At 41.2% G+C, this 23163-nt stretch overlaps 1 protein-coding gene across 2 annotated transcripts in view; it reads left to right on the forward strand.

Moving 5' to 3' along the window:
• Positions 1-21157, forward strand: part of col5a1 (procollagen, type V, alpha 1) — a 278601-nt gene extending 257444 nt beyond the window's left edge. Inside the window, exons 59-66 of one of the 2 annotated variants that reach the window (XM_060935757.1) lie at positions 448-501; positions 622-657; positions 750-803; positions 1055-1316; positions 1691-1803; positions 8330-8398; positions 10276-10509; positions 18635-21157. In XM_060935757.1, coding sequence (XP_060791740.1) covers positions 448-501; positions 622-657; positions 750-803; positions 1055-1316; positions 1691-1803; positions 8330-8398; positions 10276-10509; positions 18635-18781 — 969 coding nt within the window. In that variant the 3' untranslated portion in view covers positions 18782-21157. Of the gene's footprint in view, positions 1-447; positions 502-621; positions 658-749; positions 804-1054; positions 1317-1690; positions 1804-8329; positions 8399-8463; positions 8533-10275; positions 10510-18634 lie in introns of both variants that reach the window. The other variant, XM_060935758.1, reaches the window with a different exon arrangement.
• Positions 21158-23163: the final 2006 nt, after the last annotated feature.

Here is a 23163-nt window from a genome sequence, read left to right on the forward strand (position 1 = left end):
AATGCTGTCTATGGGGCAGCATGGTGGTGAAGTGGTTAGCACTGTCACCTCACAGCAAGAAGGTCCTGGGTTCGAACTCAGCAGCTGGCGAGGGCCTTTCTGTGTGGAGTTTGCATGTTCTCCCCGTGTCTGTGTGGGTTTCCTCCAGGTGCTCCGGTTTCCCCCACAGTCCAAAGATTTGCAGGTTAGGTTAATTGGTGGCTCTAAATTGACTGTAGGTGTGACTGTGAATGGTTGTTTGTCTCTGTGTCAGCCCTGCGATAACCTGGCAACGTGTCCAGGGTTTACCCTGCCTCTCGCCCATCGTCAGCTGGGATAGGCTCCAGCTTGCCTGCGACCCTGTAGAACAGGATAAGTGGCTACAGATAATGGATGGGTGCTGTCTGTTTGTTTGTTTCTCTTTCATTCTCTCTCTCTCTCTCTCTCTCTCTCTCTCACTCTATACAGGGTATTCCTGGCCCTGCTGGACCTTTGGGACCTATTGGACCTCCTGGATTGCCTGTATGTTTTACAATCATTACAGTTTATGTTTAAAATCATTCAGCATCATTCACTCCAAACCTACTGTTTTCAGATGTATACGTGTGTGTGTGTGTGTGTGTGTGTGTGTGTCTTATGCAGGGCCCTCCTGGTCCTAAAGGAGCTAAAGGATCCTCAGTAAGTTTTCTCTCTCAACCATAAATCATAAATATTTGGGTTTTGGTTTGCGTTTTTAATCTGCATCTGTCTTTCTGTCTCTTTCCCTGTAGGGTCAAACAGGACCAAAGGGAGAAACAGGAGTACCAGGACCTCCAGGTCCACCGGTCAGTATGAACATCTTCAAGAAAATTTAACTTTTTCGATATTAAATATCTAAATAGATGTGTTCAATTATCCTGTAAAATGCAGGCGTTTCTGCAGTTTTTTGTAATGGTCATTTTTTGCTGATTTCATACCAGTAAAGTTACCAATCTTCTCATACCATTCATAATGTTTCATGGAGGCAGTTTTGATGGATTTGTAATTGTGAAAACCTTGATCACTAATACCACTGCCTCCCAATGCACACCTCAAGGGTCCACCAGGTGATGTCATCCACCCACTGCCCATCCTTTCAAGCCCAAAGAGAGCAAGGCGTAGCATCGATGCTAGCCAATTTGTGGATGATGCAGCTGATGCCAACTACAAGGATTATGAGGATGGTATGGAGGAAATCTTTGGCTCACTCAACTCTCTCAAGCAGGAGATTGAACAGATGAAGCACCCACTGGGCACCAAGAGCAACCCAGCACGCACCTGCAAAGACTTGCAACTCTGCCACCCTGACTTCCCTGATGGTGGGTGCACACGCGCGCGCACACACACACACACACACACACACACACACACTTGGGCTTTCCATGCTTTTCTAATATCCCATTTCATACGAATTGGAATAAACCTAAAAGTGAAAGCTTTGAATTTGAAATAAACTCCAAAAGAAGATTGTTGATGGACGATGTAGGTGATGGTACATAAAGTGATGTACATAAAGTGATATTACAGAAGATGTAATATGGATGAAATAATGATTTTATTTTTAAAATAAATAATGGTTGTAACCAATCTTATTGCTACACCTAACCAGAATATTTGCATACCCAAAGTAAATGTAAACAACAATGTAAAAATCACAAGAATTTGCATGTTATCATGTAAACATGTTATCCAGGGGAGTACTGGATTGATCCAAACCAGGGCTGCTCACGAGATTCTTTCAAGGTTTACTGCAACTTCACAGCTGGAGGAGAGAGCTGTATCTTCCCAGATAAAAAGAGTGAAGGGGTGAGTATTCACATGAACAATGCCTGCAGGGCCATGGACAAAATCACAACATATACAGCTATACCATTACTGACTGCAGCCCAATTTGTCAGGCCCCTTTATCCCATCCATCAGTGGTACCGGTAAGGGATTCCCCTATGACACAGCATAGTAGGTGGAACCTTTAAACAAGACACTGTCACTGCTGGGATGATACTGTCCATTTAAAACCACTGATGAAAGGCTAGATGACAAGTGATGAGGGGCTAGATAACAATTTACAGTACACAAAAAGAGCAGACCTACAGGTAGACCTGTAGTAGCACTAATACACACAGTATTAGGATGCTGTAATCACTGCTCTGCTGCAGGTGATTCAGAACAGAAGAAATAGGAGTAGTATTCACATGCATATGGAAAATCTGGTCCAATAGAGGCCTTACACTGTCTCGTGACCCCCATAGCAACGGTAACTACGCCGCCATGACAGGCTTGTAGTACTTCATTCAGACGAGTTAGTTGTTATTGATCGGTATGGGAAGGCTTTGCTGGGTTTTTGGATGTGCAGATCAGTTTAAACGAAACAAAGACATCAGATTTTTAATTTATCAAAAGTAATTCATCATCGGGGGGAAAACTAGAGATTTCTAAATGTAGAAGGGAAAAATGGCTCACAAACATACAAAGTGCAGCAAGGTGCGCCTTCTTATACAGAGAGTTGAACATGAGCTTGAGAGACAAAGTGCAGCAAGGTGCTCATTCTTATACAAATCAAATCAAGTTTATTTGTATAGCGCTTTTAACAATAAACATTGTCGCAAAGCAGCTTTACAGAATTTGAACGACTTAAAACATGAGCTAATTTTATCCCTAATCTATCCCCAATGAGCAAGCCTGTGGCAACAGTGGCAAGGAAAAACTCCCTCAGACGACATGAGGAAGAAACCTCGAGAGGAACCAGACTCAAAAGGGAACCCATCCTCATTTGGGCAACAACAGACAGCCTGACTATAATATTAACAGTTTTAACAGGTATAACCCTCAACTGTCCTCATGGGGCCGTCCTTCACAGGAGCGGTGCGATAAAACTCCGACCAGACACAGGGCACCAGGATGGATCAAGCAGGTCCGAGGGGCAGAAGAGGCCAGCATCTCAATCCCAGGATCAACATGTAACTCAGAGGGACAGATTGGTGGGGGGGGGAGAGAGAGAGAGAAAGAAAACACGTTGTTAGGTATGCCCTAAAAATGACAAGTATTAAATCTGTGTGGTAGGCTCGCAGAGACGAAAGTCTTTACATCAGGCATAACACACAACAATGGCATGTTAATATGGTAAAATATATCATGACCTGCTCTGGCTGGATGCTTGATTGGGTGATGGGAGCAAACTCCTCAGCAATGATGAGATGCAGATGGGACCCTTAGGGCTGGCCAAGACAATTCAGTTACATTTCACCGGGTCTGGGACATGTGACAGAATGTCTGACGGCCGATTCCCTGCAGGCTACGATAGCCAGTCGAGGTCTCCACCGTCTCCACCAAAAGATTTCCTGTTGACTCCATGTAACTCAGAGGGACAGATTTGGGGTGGGGGGGAGGGAAAGAAAACACAGGTGGTTAGGTATGCCCAATGTCACCTGAATAAGTAGGAACAGTATACATATTGCACCGAGTACAAGCAGGGACTCCGGCAACTAACTATGACAGCATAACTAAAAGGAGAGAGCCAGAAGGTAACACAGGCATGAGGGAGCCCCGGGACATAAAGCAGCCAGCCACTACACTGTCAACAAACTCGAGTGAGCAAGCGAGTGGGGACTGACAGCATCCATACATCCCAGTTTACCAAAACACTCCATGTCTGAGGACCCTCCAGATCTACTCCTTTACCTCATAAACACCGTTAACAAAAGGCTTGACTAAACAGATATGTTTTCAGCCTAGACTTAAATGCTGAGACTGTGTCTGATTCCCGAACATTACTTGGAAGGCTGTTCCATAACAGTGGGGCTTTGTAAGAAAAGGCTCTGCCCCCTGATGTAGCCTTCACTATACGAGGTACCAGCAGATAGCCTGCACCTTTTGATCTAAGTAGGCGTGGCGGGTCATAGAGGAGTAGAAGTTCACTCAGGTACTGTGGTGCGAGACCATTTAGTGCTTTAAAGGTCAATAGTAGTAGGGATGTCCCGATCCGATCACGTGATCGGAAATCGGGCCCGATCACATGGTTTCAGACTCGATCGGAATCGGGCATTGCCTCCCGATCAGGGATCGGATATATATCTATATAATATATTCTCATTTTTAACACATCAATAGCTATGCGTTGGCACAGAGTGAGACCAGACCTCTTGTCTCAACACAGCAACATCAACGCGTGCGGCATGACATCACTTTGTAGCGGAGACGCTATTGGTTATTGGCTGCCTGTTGCCGGCAAAGTTGAACACGGAAGCAGTTTGAAGCGGAAAGCAAAGCATGAGATCATTTTTTTTTTCGTTGGATGACAAAAGAAACGGGCTCAAACCTGAAAGGGTAGAAATGCTTGTTTTCATCAAGAAAAACGTTCATTTCCTTAATTGAAATTACTGTACACCACTGTGAGATGCGTTCTTAAAAGCAAATTACCGGCACTGTGGCACTTTATTTTTTTTATTTGTTTACATTCCTGCCAGGTATTTTAAGGTTATTTTTTAAAATTTGTTATTTATTGTTCAAACTGCCTCACATAAGTGCTCTGTTTGCTAACGGAGTTGTTGAATGTTAAAATAAGGTGTTAAATAAAAAATGAGGAACATCCTGGATCCGTTTCTTTCCTCGTCTTTATTTTTTATGGATTATAAGAAGTATCGGATCGGGACTCGGTATCGGCAGATACTCAAAATCAAATGATCGGTATCGGATCGGAGGGCAAAAAAACCTGATCGGGACATCCCTAAATAGTAGTATTTTATAATCAATACGAAATTTGATTGGGAGCCAATGCAGTGTGGATAAGACAGGCGTGATGTGGTCATATTTTCTAGTTCTAGTAAGGACTCTTGCTGCTGCATTTTGAACTAACTGGAGCTTGTTTATGCACTTATTGGAACATCCAGACAGTAAGGCATTACAATAATCCAACCTGGAGGTAACGAAAGCATGGACTAGTTTTTCTGCATCATGCAATGACATTAAATTTCTTATCTTTGCAGTATTTCTGAGATGAAAGAAAGCTATCTGGGTGATGTTATCAATGTGAGTTTCGAATGAAAGACTGGGGTCAATAATCACTCCGAGGTCTTTTACTGCTGCACGTGAAGAAACAGAAAGGCCATCCAGAGTTACTGTGTAATCAGAAAACTTACTTCTAGCTGTATGTGGTCCTAGTACAAGTACTTCAGTCTTGTCAGAGTTAAGCAGAAGGAAATTAATAAGCATCCAGTGTCTAATGTCCTTAACACATTCCTCAATTCTATTAAGCTGGTGTCTCTCATCAGGTTTTGCAGAGACATACAACTGTGTGTCATCAGCATAACAGTGGAAACTAATACAATGTTTACGAATAATATCGCCCAGAGGTAGCATATATAGAGAAAAAAGCAGTGGACCCAAGACAGAACCTTGTGGAACACCAAACTTTACCTCGGTACGTCTAGAAATATCACCATTTATATCAACATACTGATAACGATCAGCTAGATAAGACCTGAGCCAGAAGAGGGCCATTCCCTTAACTCCCACAACATTTTCTAGTCTATCCAGAAGAATGGAATGATCAATGGTATCAAATGCTGCACTAAGGTCAAGCAACACAAGTAGCGAGACACAGCCCTGATCAGACGCCAACAGTATGTTGTTTACTCAGGTATATACAGTGAAGTGAACGTGAGCATAAAGCTACAGTCACACTACAGCTCATGATGCTTTGCGATGGGTTACCGATGAGGCGTTTTGGTGACGATGCATGGTGATATACAGGTGAGCTAAAAGTTGTGGTCACACAGCAGGTGAACACTTGACTGCCCCATGCCTTTGTGCACTCGAGCAGCTACACTCGCTCACAGGACCCAGTCATTATGGGAAACACTGGATGCTGATTTGAGCACAATCAGCATGCACAAATAAGGACACTGAGACTTTTCAAAGTATTACCATTATCACTGTCACATTTGTTTCTAGCCATGTTTATGACTCTGCTTTCAGTTTCGTTTGTTTTTGTAAAGATCACGCCTGCTAATAAACACACTTCCTGCACTTAGATCCGTCTACTGTTGCATACCTGACAAAATACTTCACAAAGTCTCTATGAAAACAGCATCCTTATATGTATGTGCTGACTGTGCTCAACTCAGCATCAGGTGTTTCCCATGACGACTGGGTCCCCCAAGTGTGCACACAATGCGCACCAAAGGATCCCCGAATGCACTTTTTAAGTCTCAGGGAAGGTTAGGTGATGCTGAGCCGCTGTGTTGCTCATGTTCACTTCACCGTATAAGAATGAGCACCTTGCTACAGTTCCGAAATCAATTTTTTTTTTTAAATTCTTACCTTCATGGAAATGAAGTGAGCATACCATAGGGTTTTTGACCTCTCCGTTCGACACAGAGTCCCGCCAAATGTTTGCGAGCCATTTTTCCCTTTCACTTTTAGGAATCTCTGTAGTTTTTCCCCCTAATGATGAATTACTTTTGGTAAATTAAAAAATCTGATGTCTTTTTGTTTCATTCAAAATTATTTGCACATCCAAAAATGCAGCAAAACCTTCCCATACCGATCAACAACAACTAACTCCTCTAAATGAAGCACTACAAGCATGCCTTCTGTCATGGCGTTGTAGTTACTGTTGCTGTGGGGGTCACGTGATGGTGCAAAGCCTCAGTGTTTGTTTGTTTTATCTGTAACTGCTTGTCACGGGGGGCAAGCTGGAGCCTATCCCAGCTGACCATGGGCGAGAGGCAGGGTACACCCTGGACAAGTCGCCAGCTCATCGCGGAGCCGACACACACATAAGAGACACAAACGTTCACACTCACGTTCAATTTAGAGCCACCAATTAACCTAACCTGCATATCTTTGGACTGTGGGAGGAAACCCACGCAGACACAGGGAGAAGATGCAAACTCCACACAGAAAGGCTCTTGTCGGCCACTGGGTTCAAACCCAGAACCTTCTTGCTGTGAGGTGACAGTGCTAACCACTACACCACTGTGCCGCCCAAAGCCTCAATATAAGCTACATTTTGTGAAAGACTGATTAAGTCACACTTCCTGCAATCAGTGTGAAGAAGTTTGTGAAGCCACACTGTCCCATGTGTAGGCCTATTTTCCTACAGATTACCACTGTTGTCTAATGTGTGTATGTATAAATTGTATGTTTGTCTTTAGTAATCAGGTTTCAAATTTCTGGGAAGTGAGAGTGTGGTCATGTTAGCCAGAGAGTCTAAACTTTTGTGACTCTCTTTCATTTACTACATATTCGCCATGGCATTCAATTCAGATATATGAATGCATTTTGACTTTATTAAAACATGTACTCCTGAATAAATATGAGTAACACTGTTTATAAGATGTGCTACACCAGAATTGAATATTCAGGAAACAATACAAACCCTTAAACACATCTATTCAGGCCATGAAACATATTGGCTTTTATAATCAAAGATATGCAATGTTCTATGCAAAATATGTAAAGAGATGCAATGTTCTCCCTAATATCAAATCCCAATTTCAAATATGCAGAAGAAAAACATCATAATTGTTTGCTTTTGTTGCTCTGTTGAAAATGGTACTATCAGAGGTATGATAAACACATTGGAGCTATGTTCTGACCACTGAACAGAAGGATTCAACCCAATTGAGATATATGAATAGTGATGTACTGCACAATGATAGTATCATAAATGATAGCAGGCGATATCTAGCCTTAATAGCAACCCACTGTGTAATTAATAACACAGCATATAATAAATAACACGTCATAGCTTATCATACTATTTAATAATGCAAATTAATTTTCGACAACATGAACTGCTGTTTTCCAACCTAGTCCTCAGAGGGCCCCAGACGGCTCACATTTTTACTCTTTCCTAGTTTCTAACAAGCCTGTACCAGATATTTATATTCCTGACTGCTTGGTTCCGATGTGTTAGGAGCTAGGAGAGAAGAAAAACTGTTTTGGGGACCAGTGTGCTAATTTTGCAAGAACTAGTTGCCTCAGAATGTATGCTCTGATTTAAAATAACTTAAGTAGTATAATTTTTTTTTTTAATGTTGCACTTCTCCAAACCCTTTTTTCTAATTCCATGAACTTCTTTGGTCTCATCCTTGTTTTGTTTTTTCTTTTCATGCTCTTGTTATATTTGTATTTTTTCTTCTACTTTTCCTAATCCTCCCTCTCCATATCATATCATAGAGCATGAGCTCTTCTTGCTCATGCTTGTGTTCTCCTTTTTCTTCTTCTTCTTCTTCTTCTTCTTCTTCTTCTTCTTCTTCTTTCCCTGTTTTTCTTGGTCATGTTCCCTGTTTTTTAAACTCCCATTCTTTCTCTTGCTCTGGTGTCTCAGACTAGGCTAACCTCCTGGGTGAAGGAGACTCCAGGCTCCTGGTACAGTGAATTCAAACGTGGTAAACTGGTAAGAGCACCTCCATGACCCTCCATCTACCTTCCACCTCCTGAACCACTCTTGTTATTTTACAGAGCAAAATGGCTCGCTGGCCCAAAGACAGCCCAGGCACTTGGTATAGTCGCTACAAACGGGGTTCCATGGTAAGTAGAAAGGCCCAAGATAGGATCCAAGAGAGTGGACTTTGGTTCCTGAGGTTCCTTTTCCAAGGTCCTGAGGTTCTGAAGGTCTGAGGTTACTCAGTTCTAAAGTTCTGAGGTTCCCATAGTTGTGTGGTTCCAAAGTTCTTATGTTCTGAGGAGCCAAGGTTCTGAAGGTCCTAAGTTCCTAGGTTTCAAGGTGCCGTGGTGCTAAGGTTCCATCTCTTGGAAACCCTGTGGTTCTGCATGGTTCTAGCTCTTCAGTTGGAGCTCTTGGGATCTGGTCATGTTTGAGCATGGTATTGCATGAGCTTCTCTGTACTATGACAGCAACAGAGTCCTCAGGCTTATGGCCAGTCTGAGAGATGAGGGCAGAAGAGTCACTCAAAGCTGTGACAAAAATAACAACACTCTCACAGTATCTTGAGGAATTGGTGGGAAATTTCCCTAAATTGATCAGGAGCTTGTCTGTGACTAATTTTGGCTAAAGGCTTCTGTCTTCACCCTCACTGTCTGTAAACTGGAGAAACACTTTCACAGTACACTCTTTTGAGTGTTCTAAACCATTGCATGTTTCCCATTCTCTCTGGCAAGTCTGGTGGAAATAGCCAATTTTTTGGCTTTGAGACTCATCGTCACTTCTTTCTCGCATAGCTTTTGGGTTCAGCCACTGATGATATGTGGTTCTGAACATAAGGTAATGTTTTCATGTGCTGGTAGTCCACGCAAAGCAGAAAAATCCATGGGCAATATACAGACACACACATACATCAACTGGATAGTGTAGTGACTTTTAGATTCTTTAGTCAATTCTGATTGAACACAAAAGAAAATTAACACAGTTTAACTGTGCAGAAATACTTCTGAGCCCAGTCTGTGTGTTTGTGTGTTAGTATACAAGTTCATATCATCTTGCATGTGTAAGGTCAGTGAATGAGTGTATGATAAGGAAAACACGTAAGTACGGTGGTGTGCATGTGTGCATGCATAGCATGTTCATTTCTTGTGCTTTGCTATCACAGTTAAGGTCGTGTGTGTGTGTGTGTGTGTGTGTGTGTGTGTGTGTGTGTGTGTGTAAGACATAAAAAGGAGGAAAGGGCGTGTTCTAACTCACCATGGGTTGGTATGGAGAAAACAAGCATTTGCATATTTCTTAAAATGCAAATGTTACATCACACCAGAGAGAAAATAAATTATTATTTAACATTGCTATATTTTGTGTTTTAAGGATTAATGCTTCTCACTGCAGATGAACAAAAAAAAAAACAGATCCACTTTAACAGCTTAGTTTACATTGTTTTTTCAGTGTGATACCTAATTTGATGAGAATGCCTTATAAGCACAATTTTGACATGCTTGAAATTCTGATCTTCTCCGTCGATTGTATACTGGCTCATGTTTGTTTGTTCGTTTGTTTGTTTGTTGCTTGGATTATTTTAATTAATAAACATAAATGCTTTTGTTTTTTGGTGCAGTAATAATGTTTACTGGACATTTTATAAATTCAACCCCCTTCTGAAATTTACACACCTTAGGAGAAATGGATTCTCTACAAAACATCAGGGTTAAGGTTGTCTTAGCCTCATTAGCCTCAATAAATTTTCAGTCTTCATTGCTTTTGGGAGTCCTTGAAATATTTCCTTCATCTAACTAAAAAGGTGTGATGTATAATTTTCTAATGAACCTCTCAATGGCATTATATTCTGAGCTGCTAACTGGACCCCGTGTTTCCTTCTGCCCTTACAGCTCTCCTACATGGATGCTGAGGGCAGTCCAATTGGTGTGGTCCAAATGACTTTCCTGCGCTTGCTAAGTGCCTCAGCCCGGCAGAACCTCACCTATAACTGCTACCAGTCCGTGGCCTGGCATGACCAGGAGCAAAACACTCATGACAAGGCCATCCGCTTCCTGGGCTCCAATGATGAAGAGATGTCCTATGACAACAATCCATACATTAGTGCCATCGTAGATGGATGTGCGGTGAGCTAAGACCGCACAAAATCACACTTATTCCTCAAGTAGTGATGGAAGGACAGTTGCAGTGTTTTATGTCCAATCCTCTCCAAAAGTATTAGAATAGCAAGGCCAATTCTTTGGTTTTTGCTACACATTGAGGACATTTGTGTTTGAGATCAAAAGATACATATGACACAGTCGATCAGAATTTCAGCTTTCAGTTCCTGATATTTACATCAAAATGTCTTAAACAACTTCAAACATGACACCTTTTATTTGAATGCACCCATTTATCAAGCGATCAAAAATATTGCAAGATGTAACTGACAGATGTTTTTTGTTGCCCAGGTGTGCCCTGTTAGATTGATTGTTTAAACAATTAATAGCTCTGGATATCCACTCTTGGTTTGAGCCCTGGGTTTGACCTGTGAAGACTGCATTTGTTGTTAAAAAGGATAAACCAACATGAAGACTAGAGAACTGTCTAAGGGAGAAAAGCAAGCCATTTTGAATCAGAAAAGAGGGAAAATTGCGCAAGCATTGGGCATAGCCAATACAATATACAACCAATACAAAAATGTATAATTTTCAAAGGAATCTCTAGAGGGCACTATATCCTGAGCTGCAAGCTGGACCGCCTGTTTCTTTATGCAGTTACAGATGTCTTACATAGATGCTGAGGGCAATCCAATTTTTGTGGTCCAAATGATGTTCCTGCACTTACCAAGTGCCTCAGCCCACGAGAACTTCACATATCTGCTACCAGTCTGTGGCTGGCATGACCAGGAGCAAAGAAGACTAGGGCAGAAATACAGATGCCAATACCACAAGATGAAAACCACTTATCAGCAGGAAGATTGGGAAAGCCAAATTGGGATTCACAAGGAATACAGAGATGAGCCACAAAAGTGAAGTCAATTTTATTTGTATAGTACTTTTAACAATAGATATTATCCCTTTTTTTTTTTAAACAGATATTCCATAATATTGGCATAAGGAAGACACCTCAGTATTCCAGCTTTAGTGATTTACGCTGAACCAAATAAAGGTGTCAGGTACGCGAGGGAGGTGGATGTATGTACAGAAGTGTCCAGTTTAATACAGTGGAGATATATATATATATATATATATATATATATATATATATATATACACACACACACACACACACACACACACACACACACAAATACAGGCAAACAGTCCAAATCGGCAGGCAAGATCAGAAACGTGAAAACAGGCAAAAGGGTCGGTCAAGGCGCAAACAGTACATCAAAGGCAAAACGAGAACAATAACGAGAAACGGGCAAAAGAATCAAGAAACCAGGAACATGAGAACATGGGAAGAAAGGCTCGGTAATGCATACTTAACGTAGCATAATACTTAGCATTGCATTTGCATTAGCGCAGTCCTTAAATAGCCAAACACATAGTTCTCTAATTGAGTTCAGGCGCGCCTTGTTCACGGCGTGTGTGCTGGAGCTCACTCGGCGCGCACGCAGCCCAAGGCGTGCCTTCAGGTGCACGCGCCACAACACGCAGGACTGACAGAACCCCCTCCCAAAGAGCTCCCTCAGGGAGTGAAAAGCCATCATGCTTGGCCCCAGTGGGGGTTTGGGCTCTGGACATGACTTGGGTTCTTGGCTAGGAGTAGGCTGAGCTGAGGACTTGGAATCTGGGCCGGGATCATGCTCAGACTCCGGACCTGACTTGGATCTTGGACTAGGCTCCAGAGATCGAGATGCTGACCTCTTCTGCTCCTCGGACCTGCCTGATTCATCCTGGTGCCCTGTGTCTGGTTGGAGTCTCATCGCTCCTGTGGAGGACGGCCCCATGTGGAAAGTTGAAAGTCACACCTGGAGGACGCTCTGGACACTTACAGTAATGTTTTTATGGCTGAGGACTACAGTTGACTTGCTAACTTTAGGACTGCAGTTGTCATGAACAGTTTTGCATTTAAGTTTCTGTCAGTGAAGAAATATAACATCAACGAAACTGACTTCATGTTAAAATTGTTAATGTTATAGTTACGTTATCTGTTGTTGCCCAAATGAGGATGGGTTCCCTTTTGAGTCTGGTTCCTCTCGAGGTTTCTTCCTCATGTCATCTGTGGGAGTTTTTCCTTGCCACTGTCGCCACAGGCTTGCTCATTGGGGATAGATTAGGGATAAAATTAGCTCATGTTTTAAGTCATTCAAATTCTGTAAAGCTGCTTTGCGACAATGTTTATTGTTAAAAGCGCTATACAAATAAACTTAACTTGACTTACAATAATGCTTTTGTGGCTGAGGACTACAGTTCAAGTCAAGTTAAGTTTATTTGTATAGCGCTTTTTACAATAAACATTGTCGCAAAGCAGCTTTACAGAATTTGAACGACTTAAAACATGAGCTAATTTTATCCCTAATCTATCCCCAATGAGCAAGCCTGTGGCGACGGTGGCAAGGAAAAACTCCCTCAGACGACATGAGGAAGAAACCTCGAGAGGAACCAGACTCAAAAGGGAACCCATCCTCATTTGGGCAACAACAGACAGCCTGACTATAATATTAACAGTTTTAACAGGTATAACCCTCAACTGTCCTCATGGGGCCATCCTTCACAGGAGTGGGGCGATAAAACTCCGACCAGACACAGGGCACCAGGATGGATCAAGCAGGTCCGAGGGGCAGAAGAGGCCAGCATCTCAATCCCAGGATCAACATGTAACTCAGAGGGACAGATGGGGGGGGGGGGGGAAGAAAACACGTTGTTAGGTATGCCCTAAAAATGACAAGTATTAAATCTGTGTGGTAGGCTCGCAGAGACGAGAGTCTTTACATCAGGCATAACACACAATGGCATGTTAATATGGTAAAATATATCATGACCTGCTCTGGCTGGATGCTTGATTGGGTGATGGGAGCACACTCCTCAGCAATGATGAGATGCAGATGGGACCCTTAGGGCTGGCCAAGACAATTCAGTTACATTTCACCGGGTCTGGGACATGTGACAGAATGTCTGACGGCCGATTCCCTGCAGGCTACGATAGCCAGTCGAGGTGTCCACCGTCTCCACCAAAAGATTTCCTGTTGACTCCATGTAACTCAGAGGGACAGATTTGGGGTGGGGGGGAGGGAAAGAAAACACAGGTGGTTAGGTATGCCCAATGTCACTTGAATAAGTAGGAACAGTATACATATTGCACCGAGTGCAAGCAGGGACTCCGGCAACTAACTATGACAGCATAACTAAAAGGAGAGAGCCAGAAGGTAACACAGGCATGAGGGAGCCCCGGGACATAAAGCAGCCAGCCACTACACCGTCAACAAACTCAAGTGAGCAAGCGAGTGGGGACTGACAGCATCCATACATCCCAGTTTACCAAAACACTCTATGTCTGAGGACCCTCCAGATCTACTCCTTTACCTCATAAACACCATTAACAAAAGGCTTGACTAAACAGATATGTTTTCAGCCTAGACTTAAATGCTGAGACTGTCTGATTCCTGAACATTACTTGGAAGGCTGTTCCATAACAGTGGGGCTTTGTAAGAAAAGGCTCTGCCCCCTGATGTAGCTTTCACTATACGAGGTACCAGCAGATAGCCTGCACCTTTTGATCTAAGTAGGCGTGGCGGGTCATAGAGGAGCAGAAGTTCACTCAGGTACTGTGGTGCGAGACCATTTAGTGCTTTAAAGGTCAATAGTAGTATTTTATAATCAATACGAAATTTGATTGGGAGCCAATGCAGTGTGAATAAGACAGGCGTGATGTGGTCATATTTTCTAGTTCTAGTAAGGACTCTTGCTGCTGCATTTTGAACTAACTGGAGCTTGTTTATGCACTTATTGGAACATCCAGACAGTAAGGCATTACAATAATCCAACCTGGAGGTAACGAAAGCATGGACTAGTTTTTCTGCATCATGCAATGACATTAAATTTCTTATCTTTGCAGTATTTCTGAGATGAAAGAAAGCTATCCGGGTGATGTTATCAATCTGAGTTTCGAATGAAAGACTGGGGTCAATAATCACTCCGAGGTCTTTTACTGCTGCACGTGAAGAAACAGAAAGGCCATCCAGAGTTACTGTGTAATCAGAAAACTTACTTCTAGCTGTATGTGGTCCTAGCACAAGTACTTTATTCTTGTCAGAGTTAAGCAGAAGGAAATTAATAAGCATCCAGTGTCTAATGTCCTTAACACATTCCTCGATTCTATTAAGCTGGTGTCTCTCATCAGGTTTTGCAGAGACATACAACTGTGTGTCATCAGCATAACAGTGGAAACTAATACAATGTTTACGAATAATATCACCCAGAGGTAACATATATAGAGAAAAAAGCAGTGGACCCAAGACAGAACCTTGTGGAACACCAAACTTTACCTCGGTACGTCTAGAAATATCACCATTTATATCAACATACTGATAACGATCAGTTAGATAAGACCTGAGCCAGAAGAGGGCCATTCCCTTAACTCCCACAACATTTTCTAGTCTATCCAGAAGAATGGAATGATCAATGGTATCAAATGCTGCACTAAGGTCAAGCAACACAAGTAGCGAGACACAGCCCTGATCAGACACCAACAGTAGGTCGTTTACTACTTTAACTAGTGCTGTCTCTGTGCTATGATGAGGTCTAAATCCTGACTGATACATTTCATGGATGTTATTCCTATGTAAATATGAGCATAACTGCTGTGCCACAGCTTTTTCAAGGATCTTGGAGATAAAGGGGAGGTTTGATATTGGCCGATAATTGGACAGCTTGTTATAACTCTTCATTGATGGAAACTTGAGTTCAAAACTGTTCATGATAACTGCAGTCCTAAAGTTAGCAAGACAACTGTAGTCCTCAGCCATAAAAGCATTACTGTAAGAGTCCAGAGCATCCTCCAGGCATAACCCTCAACTGTCCTCATGGGGCCGTCCTTCACAGGAGCGGTACGATAAAGCTCCGACCAGACACAGGGCACCAGGATGGATCAAGCAGGTCCGAGGGGCAGAAGAGGCCAGCATCTCAATCCCAGGACCAACATGTAACCCAGAGGGACAGATTGGGGGGGGGGGGGAGAAAGAAAACACGTTAGGTATGCCCTTAAAATGACAAGTATTACGTTATACAGTTTTATACAGTATTATACAGTTGGCTTGCTAACTTTGGGACTGCGGTTGTCATGAACAGTTTTGCACTCAAGTTTCCATTAATGAAGAGTTATAACATCAACGAAACTGACTTCATGTTAAAACTGTTAATGTTAGTCATGTTGTCTGTTGTTGTCCAGGTGAGGATTGGTTCCCTTTTGGGTCTGGTTCCTCTCGAGGTTTCTTCCTTGTGTCATCTGGGGGAGTTTTTCCTTGCCACCGTCGCCATGGGCTTGCTCATTGGGGATAGATTTGGGATAAAACTGGCTTGTGTCTTGGGTCATTCAGATTCTGTAAAGCTGCTTTGGGACAATGTCTATTGTTAAAAGCGCTATACAAACAAACTTGACTTGACATCCATTGTATGGCAAAGTATTCTGTCAGGTACAGGGAGGCGGCTGTATGTGCAGAAGTGTTCAGTTTAATACAGTGCGTATATGTTGATGGTGGCAAAGGCAAAACGAGAACAATAACGAGAAACCGGCAAAAGAAACTAGGAACACGAGAAGAAAGGCTCGGTAATGCGTACTTAACGTAGCGTAATACTTAGCATTGCATTTGCATCAGCGCAGTCCTTAAATAGCTAAACACATAGATCTCTAATTGAGTTCAGGTGCGCCTTGTTCATGGCGTGCATGCTGGAGCTCACTCGGCGCACGCGCAGCCCAAGGCGCACCTTCAGGTGCATGCACCACAGAACACAGGACTGACAAAAGGCAGCATGAAGCCATGCCAGTGTGTGTTTTTACATTTCAGTGTGACATGATATGTCACAATGGAGTGTTGATGTGTATGGTGACATATCTGTGCATAGGCAATATGAATACCCTGAGCATACTGGAGTTGCTTTTAAAACAGCATGTGAATTGAGTGTTGAAGAGCTTTTGTTAGCTGTGCACCTTTATATCCCTCTTCAAACACAAGCAAAGTTGCTGAGCATCACATGCAACATGTAATCACTTCCATTAAATAATTCCCATTTAAGGGAAGTAACAGCCTCAATATGTAACGTTTGTGTCCTTTAGCCAAGCCAGCTTTTTGGGGGAAAAGTCTGTCACAGAAAACTGTGCTTGCAGACAGACACAGAGAGAGAGAGACTTGTGCAAGCAACATGTTTCTGGGATTAGAATTATGTTGGAGGAGAAAGTGAAGAGAAGTAGGATTTGAGGCAGAAAGGCATACAGACCATAGATGCTGTAGACGGAGATGTTTGAATTTGCACTGCTGTCTGAAAGAATAATGTCATTGTCAAAAACATCACACCCCTGTCCCACTGTGCCGGCTGTCCCTTTTAAACAGACATCGATTCCAGGTCTGTTACTACCAGTTGTTCTGGCTTAGAAGTGGAACAACAACAAACCCCCCATTCTACATTTGGATGTTTTACACAGAATGCAAGGCAGAATAAAGGCATAAGATTCCCACCTTAAACAAGCGGTGTAAAAGGGGCTATTGTCATAAAACAGCTCTACAGAAAAAATATAAATTTAAATGTGAATTTTTCCCTAATGAGCAAGCCTGAGGTGGTGGTGGCATGGAAAAACTCCCTGAGAAAACATGAAGAAACATTGAAAGGAACTGGACTCAAAATGGAACCCATCCTCATTTGGGTGATAACAGATAGCATGATTATAAATAACTTGCTTCCATAATCATGTCCTGTATGGTCAAAAAGTGCAATTGTGTAACTGGTCATTGATGGAGACTTGAGTGCACAACTGTTTATGACAACTACAGTCCTAAAGTTATCATGGCAATTGTAGTCCTAAGCCATCGTAGCAAAACTAATTCTCCAGAGCCATCTTCTAAGTGTATCTTTAGGATGTCCATATGGGGCCATCCTCCACAGGAGTTAAGTGATGAGAACTCCAGTCAGAAGTAAAGTGTCAGGATTGATTTGATAGGTCTGGAGAACAAGAGAGGTCAGCATCTCAGGAGTGGCATGTGTACCTTGACAGAGAGAGAGAGAGAGACAGATGGACGGACAGACAGACAGGTTGTTGGGTATGCCCAATGTAATGTAATGGTTAAGAACAGTGTATATTGTGTGCTGAGTTCAAGCAGGGACTCCGGTAGAACAAACTATAACAGCATAACTAAAAGGGATAGCCAGAAGGTAGCACAGATATGAGGGAGCCCTGGACATAAAACACCCAGCCATTCCACCATCAACAAACCTGAGTGGACAATAAACCTGAGTAAAACCTTCTGGAACCAAGGTTAACTTCTACCAAAGTGATGAAAAGAATAGTGTGAGGAAAGAAAGGTTCTGCTCATGATCTGAAACATACCAGCCAGGCAAGTAGTGTCATGGCTTGGACTTATGTCGCTGTTTCTGGAATTGGTTCACTAATCTTTACTGATGTTGTAACTCATGATGGTATCAGTAGAATGAATTCAGAAGTCTACTTAAATATTCTGTCTGCCAATTTACAGAGAAATGCATTTAATCTATTGACTCAGAACATACTGCCAACACAACAAAGGACTTCATCAGGAGGAAAAAGTGGAAGGTTTTAGACTGGCCAAGTCAATCACCAGACCTTAACCCAATTGAACAGCATTTCATTTCCTGAAGAGGAGACTGAAGGGGGAAGTCCCCCAAAACAAACAACTGTAAAAAGCTGTGGTACAAGCCTGGAAAAGCATCACAAAGAAGAATACAATAGTATGGTGATGTCAGTGGGTTGATGCAGTTATTGCCAGCAAGGGATATGACAGCAAATATGAAGTGTTATTTACTGTACTTTAAGACAATCGGTTCCAATACTCTTACTCATCTAAAAAATTGGCTGGTCTGCCACCAAAGGTGCCATGTTCTAAGTTGTTTAACACATCTAGATGTAAATATCAGGAAATGAAAGCTGAAACTCTCATCTCGTGTTCATCTTTTGATCTTTTGGCCTTGCCATTCTCGTACTTTTAGAGGGGACTGTATTCTTGTTCAAATTTCACCTAATTTATTTTTCTTGACCCTCTTCTTTGTCCCTTCCTCTCTCCCCACCTGTCTGCAGTTGAAAAAAGGCTATGAAAAGACTGTTCTCGAGATCAACACACCAAAAGTGGAGCAGATACCATATGTTGACATCATGTTCAACGATTTCGGTGGACCATCACAGAAGTTTGGCTTTGAGGTTGGCCCGGCCTGCTTTATTGGCTAAAACTGTTCACTGACGCACCAGAAAAACATAATAAACACATTAATTTTCTCAGAAACCAAAAAAAGGAACGGACAATATATTTTCTAAATATGTGTGTTTCCAAAATAAAACACTAATTTAGCATAGAAAGGATAAAAGAAATTTAAGAAAATAAAGAATGGATTTCTAAAAAAAAAAAAAAAAAAAAAAAAACAAACACATTTTTGACCTCAGTGTACCTGTCTCTGTCACATGCAAGTTTTGAAACTGGATTAGCTGAATGCTAGCTAGCTAACCCTGTGCTTTAATTGCCACATTCTGACCACATCTTACCGCCCATGCTGTATAGGTGCAGGAGATAGCAACAGTATTCCTTCATCTTTGATGCACTTCCTGTAGGTGGAAACCTACACTCCACCTGATTTTAGCTCTGTCTGGTTTCTTCTTGCTTTTATTCAGTGTTCCATTTTCCCTCAGTGCTTCAGTGAACTTTATTTTGTGCATATTGGTTTTCCCATTCCCTGGAATGGTGCTTATATATAAATATATATAAATATTTTTTGTATGTTTGTAAGTACTTTCTGTATATTTCTCTGTTTTTTTCTTGTGCGCTTCAAAACATGCATGTGAACCATTGAGCGAGAAGGACCATAGAGATACTGATAAATGGTGCAAATAAAGTTTTGCATTTCAGCAATATCAGTCATCCTAAAGAAAATTGGATAGCAAAGAAAAATTAAATAAAATGGCAGAAATACCAAGAAGAAAGCATTGTCCTGTTGTAGGTGTGACCCACATCTTTTTTTGTAATTTCACATGACTGAATGAAAATAAAAGTCAGAACAAGCAATAATAGCAAGTTCATGTCAAACTGATTTTGGTCTTGTGGATTGTTACAATCACAGGGTATCTGAATGATTCCATCCTTTATCCTTTTTCTATCAAACCTTGTGCTTGAGTCAATCAGAAAGCAATGAAAGACTGTTTCATTGAGGAAACACTATATCAGTAAACTAGGTGCTATTTCCTTCTGCCTGTGGTGCTATATACATATAGATTTTCCATTTTTTGTTTATTTGTTTAAAATGATTTACCAATGATGATGCATCTTCCATTTATTTCATCACTTTTTTTTTTTCTGGGTAGCAGGTCCTGTGTCTTGTGTGGGAAAATATGCTTATGCATGCCAATCCATCATATTCATTCATAAACCAAAAATTTTGACCTCGTAACCTAACAAATTTGTCTCTTTGCCATCACCCTACACTGTTTTTGAATGTGCGGTATGCAAACTGTAAAGTGGCGCTTTGCCTGGAGATTATTTATGTACTTTTTCATAGTCCTCCATAGCACATTTATTCCCATGAATTTAAAATGTAGCTTTAAAAAAGTAGAATTTTTAAAGGTAATAATTATTTTAGTGTTTGTGGACCTAGAGCTTTAGTTTGGACATGAGTGCAGTTCACCTCAAGCAGTCAGAGGTCCATAAGGTCTTTAGTGGAGAGATTATTTTTTATTTTGTATTTTTTTGTACAGGGAAGAACTTGACCTCTGTTACCAGAGCCAAATACAGAGGACCAACTAATCTACTGTCCTCCAAATCTCAGGCCAAAGATATTCTCACAGCTTTAGGCTTCATGAAACACACGAAAAAACAAAAAAGTCACTTTAAGATAGATTTCCCATTTATTATAATTCTTAAGAGCCTTGGTATGGAAAGAAAATAAATTTTCTTGTCTTTTTTTTTCCTGTTTTCCCTGCATTTCTTTGCCACTAGTCCCTAATGCACTCAACATCTTACACCACTATGCCAGCCATGTTGCTCCAAACCTTTGCATTCTATTAATTTGAAATATGACTTGAATTGCTTTTTAAAAATAATTCACAACACATAAAAATTCTTATCATAATGTTTAAGAAAATAACCATTTTTGTAAATTTCCAAAACAAAAAAAGCCATGATGCTGCCAATAATAGAATTCTGTTTTATTTGGGTTTTGTAATATTTGTCTTGTGTTGTGTTGTCTGTTTTAAGGTCTTGTTAAACCTGTGTAAGAAAGGATAGAAAATATATTGTTATTTTGTGTCAATAAATTCAAGTTTACTGTGGCCACGCACCCTTGTATGTCTTTTGAAGCATTAAAGCCTTTCTGTATGCATGAAAATGATGAAAGTTTTTCATTCTCTCAATGTTATACCAATCTGAAATTGATTTTATTCTAATAGACTCTTTTTTGCTATGATATACATTTCAAATGCTCAGATGAATAAAGGCATGTCCTTAATTGTGAAATCATGACAGAGCCAGGATGTTGTAACTCTACCAAAGATGATGTTCATTTGTAGTATATTTATTGTATTATTTAAAAAAATAATAAATGTTAATTGATACCATTAGTGTTACCATGGCCCCCACTCTTTATCACTGCCACAGAATTATTATTCCTAGCAAAGCTAGCAGAAGATCAATTTTGTTGTTTGGTTACAGGTGATGGCTTGCTCTTGCCAATCCATTTATGGCCATTCTTGCCTATATTTCAGGGGTGGGAAAAGTACTGAGAAATGGTACTTAAGTACAGTATGGTGAAATATAGATACAGTAATGTATCAGAATCTTACTAAATTAAAAGTGGACATATCCAGCCAAAAATGGACTCAAGTGAAAGTCAGAAAGTTGCTACTTTTAAATGTACTCAAGCTTTAAAATGTTAAATTTTAAATTAAAAATAAAATAAGTTTTAACAGGGGTGGCATGGTGGTTAGCACTGTCACCTCACAGCAAGAAGATTCTGGGTTCGAGCCCAGTGGCCAATGGGGGCCTTTCTGTGTGGAGTTTGCATGTTCTCCCCGTGTCTGCGTAGGTTTCCCCCACAGTCAAAGGCATGCAGGTTAGGCTAAATGGTGGCTCTAAATTGACCGTGAATGTGAATAGTGGTTTGTCTCCATGTGTCAGCCCTGTGATGACCTGGTGACTTGTCCAGGGTGTACCCTGCCTCTCACCCATAGTCAGCTGGGATAGGCTCCAGCTTGCCCGTGACCCTGGACAGCATAAGCGTTTATGGATAGTGGATGGATGTTTTAACATGAAATTAAGTAGACTACAGCAGATTTGGCTTAATTTTTGCTTTATAAACTGAAGAATTTGATTTAACACTTTAAATTGAAATGTAACTAAAAAGCAAATAAAATGCACAGGAGCCCATTCAATTATGTAGCATGCATTTGTTAAGAGAAGAGGATAAGAGAAGAAGAGATCTTTGAGATTTGTAATGAGTACTAAATAAGAATATATGGAGTAAAATGTAAGTTTTTCTTCTCAAAAATGTAATTATGAGTATTCAATTCCTATAACACTCAAGTAAAGCATAAATACCCCAAATACTCATGTATTGTAACAAAGTAGAATTACTCAATTATTTTCTACCCCCAACATAATGTTATAAAGCAAAGTCAACGTGCAGATTTTCATTGCATTTTCAAGATTTGTGAAATACCAATTCATGATATACTGATATGTAACATTGAGCTTAAATATTGTTTAATCATATGGATTGGAGACTGGGGCGGCACGGTGGTGTAGTGGTTAGCGCTGTCGCCTCACAGCAAGAAGGTCTGGGTTCAAGCCCCGTGGCCGGCGAGGGCCTTTCTGTGCGGAGTTTGCATGTTCTCCCCATGTCCGCGTGGGTTTCCTCCAGGTGCTCCGGTTTCCCCCACAGTCCAAAGACATGCAGGTTAGGTTAACTGGTGACTCTAAATTGAGCGTAGGTGTGAATGTGAGTGTGAATGGTTGTCTGTGTCTATGTGTCAGCCCTGTGATGATCTGGCGACTTGTCCAGGGTGTACCCCGCCTTTCGCCCGTAGTCAGCTGGGATAGGCTCCAGCTTGCCTGCGACCCTGTAGATCAGGATAAAGCGGCTAGAGATAATGAGATGATGAGATGAGATTGGAGATTGCAAATCTGAAGGAACATACATGAAATTAAGGGACTGACATGTTTATGGTTTAAATATTTCCTACTTCTGGCCAGATTACATCCACATTTGACGTATGTAGTTTACCATGCAGTAGAATTTGGGAATGAGTATTATTTAAAGTGCACTACCACTACTACTACGAAAGTGCATACATTACTTGAGTGTGTAACATAGATGCCACAAGGTGGTGTTTGGAGGATGGGCTATAGCAATAAAGACTAATGTGTCTGTGATAAGCCCTGTTTTTAACTAGTAACTAATCATAAGTCTCCTCAGGCAAAAACTCCAAACATTCTTTAAATTGGTATATTGTTGATGAAACAAGTGCTGTAACTAACTCGCGTTGAGCTTTTAGAACAAAAAAAAAATACATGTATTAAATATTTTTAAATAGGCTTATTTTTAAATAAAATTAGTCTTTATTTTTAA

Source organism: Neoarius graeffei, chromosome 12, assembly GCF_027579695.1.
Source record: "Neoarius graeffei isolate fNeoGra1 chromosome 12, fNeoGra1.pri, whole genome shotgun sequence".
In the NCBI taxonomy this organism is placed as follows: Eukaryota; Metazoa; Chordata; class Actinopteri; order Siluriformes; family Ariidae; genus Neoarius; species Neoarius graeffei.